The sequence below is a fragment of the Triturus cristatus genome, chromosome 3_2 (genome assembly GCF_964204655.1).
Source record: "Triturus cristatus chromosome 3_2, aTriCri1.1, whole genome shotgun sequence".
NCBI lineage: Eukaryota > Metazoa > Chordata > Amphibia > Caudata > Salamandridae > Triturus > Triturus cristatus.
In genome coordinates, this window is record NC_140584.1 from 584,267,877 (window position 1) to 584,273,876 (window position 6,000).

The 6,000-nt window shown below is 44.2% G+C and overlaps 1 protein-coding gene across 1 annotated transcript in view; it reads left to right on the forward strand.

Moving 5' to 3' along the window:
• Positions 1 to 5,731, forward strand: part of TMEM54 (transmembrane protein 54) — an 85,787-nt gene extending 80,056 nt beyond the window's left edge. The window contains exons 5-6 of the mRNA XM_085648369.1: positions 705 to 827; positions 2,076 to 5,731. Of these exons, the coding sequence (XP_085504495.1) occupies positions 705 to 827; positions 2,076 to 2,168 (216 nt within the window). The 3' untranslated portion in view covers positions 2,169 to 5,731. The remainder of the gene's footprint in view (positions 1 to 704; positions 828 to 2,075) is intronic.
• Positions 5,732 to 6,000: the final 269 nt, after the last annotated feature.

Here is a 6,000-nt window from a genome sequence, read left to right on the forward strand (position 1 = left end):
GTCTGATCATACTATCATGCTCCTTCAAGTTTTATTGTTGAGTTATTTCGATTACTGATGGCACTAGCATGATACAAGCTGTCCAATACTGGCTACTGCAGAAATGTATTTATGTAATATTAAATGCCAATAAAAACATATATATATTTTTTTAAGTATGCTTCGGGTCTGCCCCTAATTGTGTAAACTGCACTGTGTGTATCAAGCTTCCTAATCCAGGAAGAGGTCAAATGAGGCTTTTGCCAAATTTCTTAGACAACAAGAAGTGTTCAGACTAAATACGTAGTATGCGTATGTCCTTGGGTATCTTTGAGGGTAACAGTTTGGGAATGCTAGCATCTCCATAAAATGCACACAAACCATTACATTGATTAACCATTGTGTGATGTCGCCGTTCCTGCAAATTTTGTCTTTGAGCCCTTAATGTATTTTATGTTGCCTCCGCTTTTCAAGCTATTGGTTGTTTACAGTCCTCTTCACAGAGCGGTTCCCAAACACCTTGCTCCACTATATAGCACCCAAGCACTGCACTGGCTTACATCCTCACCTTTACTGTTGCCTGTCTGAGCACGGGTCTCCCTCCTCCAGCCATTCTCTAACACCCAAATCACTCCCTCGGCGCACTTTCCCAGCACATAACACCTTTCACTCTGACCATGGTCTTCACAGAGCGCTTGCCTAACTCTGCTCTTTTTCCTTCACAGAGCACCTCCTTGTGTCTGTGGGCAATCTCCATCTTTCTGGATGTCATTGAGGTCATTTTCAGCGTCCGGTTGTTCCTGCATATCCTCCAACTCTTAGAAGTGAAAATCTGCTCCAAAACCAAGGTATGGTATGGTCTCACCCAGCTAGTACCTCCTCTAAGTGATCCCTTTCTGCTTAGCAATATACATTGTACCTCACCTCAAACATCTGACCGTCCTTCATCAGGATAGATGTTTAATTCTGGTTACGTTTTCGACACAGACATTCTGACCGGAGTAATGGAAGTAGACGGACTCTGATGTAACCATCACCCTGAGATCAGAAACAAGAGAGCGAGAGAGAAACGCCTTAGGAACCAATGGGACAGGGTCACAAGAACCAGCCAAACAGTACAATTCCCCTGGGCAAAATCACTTGAAGTGCAAACTGTGAAAACCTTTCTACACAATAAACACAAATATATTATGTATTAGATATAAGCACATGTAGACAAAAAATAATATACAAATGATGGTGCACAACATGAACAAAACACAGATTCCAAGTCAATGCATCAAATTAAAATATAAATAAATACAAATGTCTGGCATTTTCTATCATACATCATTGGAAATTAGATCCATATATATAAATTAAAATATCTTGTCCAAATATATTTATTAAAATTTCTCGTCTAGACAATCAAAATAGGCATATTTCTTGACATGTGGGATTTCAGTAATTTTGAGATATATAATCCGATGGTGTGTGATTACAAAAAAATGCCAACGACATATATAATTATTTATATTTTAATATGATGTATTGACTTGGAGTTTGTGTTTTGCTCATGTTGTGCATCATACTGTGTACATTATATTTTCCTCTAAATGTGTTTAGAAATAACATAGTTTAGTATATTTGTTTGTTCTGTAGAAGGTCTTTGCACAGTTTGCACTGTGAGTGATTTCGCACAGGGTAATTTTATCGTTTGGTTTGTACCGCTCACTCTGTACTAGATCAAAAGTGAAGGCCTAGCCTGCCATGGTTGTGGCCCTGAGATGGTTAAGTGTCTTCCAGAGGAAACTGGCATGAGCATGGATTGTCTGGTATAGACAAACACTGGCACTGTAGAAGTGTTCACCTGGTATAGCTGGAAGCAGTGGCATGGTGGCAGTGATCCCTTGGTAGAACTGGGTTCTTGATAGTGAAGCATTGCTCCCTTGCTATCTGTGGTTGGTGAACTTGGAAGTGCAGCAGTGTTGACCTCTTACAAATGGTCACCTTGGCACAGTAGCACCGCTTCCTCGATACAGCTGGCCTCCTTCACATTGCCCTTGTGACAATGGAAGTCCTTTTTGCACTCATTAATCCTATCTCTTCTTGTACAGGTCAAGTGGCAGCTGCCATCAGAAGAGGCCCAAGCCCTCAACGCCCCAGTCCAGGTGAGAAACAGACGCTCTGAAGAGGAATCGTGGCTGTGAGGAGCAGCGGCTTCAGGAACATCTGAGGAGCAACCACTAGTGCGCCTGGCCAGGAGCAGATACTGCATGGTCCTGCATGGAGCATCTACTTTAGGATCATGTTTTTGGGAGGATCTGCCACTGAAGAGCTCATTTGCACATGAAATGAATGACTGCTGGACTCCGAACTCACCCAGCAGCAAGTGCCTTGCTTGGCGATCAGTCCTGCACTAAGTGCTCCACTGAACTCTGACGTTACTGAAAGTTCCTCATCATAAACTCAGTGCTCAGAGCCAGCTACCTGCTTCAGACGATTGACTCCACAACCAGCCTCTTACTCTAAACTCTGACTTTGCAGCAAGCTCATCACCCTGGAGTCGGCTCCTGCTACCAACTCACCCTGGATTTTAGCCCTGCAGCCAATTCCTATCCCTGGACTGTGATCGTGTGGCCAGCTCGTCACCTCTCACCCTGGCAATTCCGCCACCTTCTCATCTCTGATTTTGGCCGTGTTGCTAGTTTCTCACATATGACTCACAGAGCCAGTGCCTAGCCTCTTACTTGTGACCCTGCATGCATCTTTAAATCACCCTGGTTTCCCTCCCTCCAGACATCTCATTTACCTGGACTCCTACCATGCAGACATCTCATTTACCTGGACTCCTACCATGCAGACATCTCATCTCCCTGGACTCCTACCCTGAAGACATCTCATCTCCCTGGACTCCCACCCTGAAGACATCTCATCTCCCTGGACTCCCACCCTGCAGACATCTTCACAATGCTCTAACACTGCCTCCATCTCCGCACCCCTGGATTCAGACCATGCAACCAGCTCTGCACTGATTAACTCCGACCATGAATGCATTTCTTCTTTATAAACTATGACATTTCTGCCAGCTCTCTGCTATGCATGACAAATCTGGAGCAAGCTTCCCAGTCTGATCCTTTAGTGAGTGTCTCTCTCCAGCAGTCAGCTTCTCACTCTGGAGTTACTGCTTAGCCAATCTCCACAACCTGGCCAGGCAGCAGGCAGCGCACACTGCATGTGTAAAGCACTCACTTTAAATTATATCACACTTGCAATGCCATGCAATGTTGGATTGCACTAGTGCCTATGTATAAGCGGTGCCTGGCGTCAGAACCCTTAAGGTTTTATAAGTTGGAGGTGAAACAGTTTCCTAAACTGGAAAAGATTTGGCGTGTATAGAAATAAGACGAGAAGTGGCCACAAATTGAGTCAATTCCTGACCCCTAGGCAGCAGTACCTATGTACATGAAGCATGTGGTGGGCTTCAATCTTATGATGCAGATAGCAGGGGGACTGCATGTCTCATTGTATTGTAGAAACCTATAGGATCAACCAAGAATAGGAGGGTAAACTTGCTGGGTATTTTTCTGATCGCTTGAGTTGCTGCGTTTTGCTGGTTCAAGATTTCTTTGGGAGGTGGTGGGTGAAGGAGGATCAGTAGAACAGCTGACATGATGATGCTGCCCACAGAGGAATCCAGGAGAGGTCGTCATGGGTCATGAATGTGAGGATCAGGATTCTGCTTCAGTAACGAGGCTCTTTGTGAAGGGGGTCTTCAGAACTCATATCACTTGCTGTTGAGATGTACTGCAGGAGCTGTTGGCCATGAAGGGTTCAGGTGGGCATAGGGATGCCAACAGCACCCAGAGTCTGATCACACAGGTGCTGGCCGCGCTTTTTCTACCTCTCAATGTCCATGGGTGACACATATCAGTTTTTGGCCAAATTGGAGATTGTGGTTTCACTACAGGCATGACCACTTAGTATTGAACAATCTACTGCACTAAAAGGTACCCATTGGCCAAGGATGAGGCTCGTAAACTATGTTCATTTCCCAACACTTTTTAGCAGTCAGTGCAGGAGTGCACTTTTAGAGCTAAGTCTTGGTGGGATTCTGATTAGATGAGACTGAACACCATCAAATGCTCTGTGTTTTTACCAGTTGGACCAACATCTTTTTCTGAGGATCATGGCAAGGCTCTTCAGATTGGCTGTTGGCTGGCAAAGTTCAGCTGTACCCGAGTCAAGGCTTTCTTTGCTTCGTAGCAGGTGTGGAATTGCGGTCTGTAGTTATTGTGGTGTGATGCCTCGTGCACAGAAGGTATGAGCTGGCGGGACAATGGATTTCCCGCTATCCTTTAAACATAGGGTCTGGTAGGTAGCATACCTCTGATGTGTCTGTTTGTGCAGGGTGAATCCGATTAGACAGAGAGGACGTAGTTTGTAGTGGAGCTGCCTGTTCTGCCGAGGTTGGAATGGTGGTGTGTGAGTCTCCTTCAGTATTGAGACTCAAGTTTCGTTCGGACATTGTTTTTCTCCTGATAGCAGTTCAGTATTTTGTCAATGAAGGAATTCGATATCTTGGGGACGTCCTTGAGAAACAAAGGATGTCCGCTGATGTGAGTATTTGAAAATGGTGCTTTTGCGCATTATAAAGTTTGAGTTATTCTATTTGTAACCTGGGCATGTTGTTCTACAGTGTTTTCCGTCTTGTGTTTTAAAACTGCTGGCTGCAGAACTTATGCTGTCCTAAAATATGATGGTCTCCTTTTCGTGGACTCTAGCTTATATTGTGGTTGTTTTAATACCACGAGTAGTCTATCGATGTACTGGTGTTCATAATGCTTTGTGTAGTTTGGGCTGTAGCACCATTGCCACTATGACATTTGCAGGTATCGAAATTGGATTGAAACCATTTTAGTGTTCTGGGGGTGAGTTTTTCTGGTAATGACATCCAGTTGGATATGGCCAAATTGAATGTGGGTTGGCCTTTGTGCAGTGTTCTTGCGGTAAAACAATCGGGATAGGTTTGTGATAGCTCGGGTTGTGTCTAGAGAAGGGGATTGCTGTTGGTATGAGCTGAGAGGACAACCTGCTGTGTAGGTGGGCTTGTATTCTGCTTGCTTTCACTTGATGGTTGGTTCGGTTTCTTAGGGCTCAGTTTCGCAGTACTACGATGTTTGCTCCCCCACTGGACTGCGGAGCTTGCGGGCATGCCTTTATGTGGTGGTGTTGGCCACAAAGGACACCGGATATATTGCACACGTGGAACAATCTGTAACTTTATTACGAAAGTAACTCATGTGAAGAGCGATACAGCCTGGTCTGTGTTGGTGTCTGCTGAGCGCAGACCAGAAAGGAAGTTGTCAGGGTCTGCCTCTGTTCCACCCCCTCTCCAAAATATATACTGGTATGGAGTAGCTCACTGTGGTATCGGCTACCCACTGGGCTGTACTGACCGTAAAATAATGTTAAAAAAACTAATAGGTCTGTGTGTACTTTGCTGTACCTCTGATTCTATTGTAAGGTAAGAAGATTTTACGTTATTTTTGTGGCTAAGGCTATGAATTATGTGGCTGCCATGAGATCACTTCATGGGTAATAGTAAATCTAGGTTTATTCCGATTTAACATGCGCCATTTGTCATATGTTTCGTCTTGTCTCTTACTTATGCCACATTATAAGATGTTTTATTTTTAGCATTTATTGTCTATAAAACAAATGTCTTTTTAATATGAGATAATTTTATATTAAACGTGGGTTTCTAGAACGAGAGCTCTGGCTTTACTGAATGAATACACAGCCGGAATCCGGCACAGTTGGGAGGGCTGGGCGTTTTAGATTTTAGAGCTGGCCGGCTCTTTCCCATCCATGGCAAACTTTCAGAGGCACCAACCTTACTGGCCCTTTGGCACTGATGACGCACTTTCCTGAAAGTGTCAGCTACTGTGGTAATGAATCGAGGTTGAAGAATTTATGAGTCACAAGTTTCATCTGTGAATGCACAATTCCCCATGTGCAATGGAAGTTAAGTACACCAAA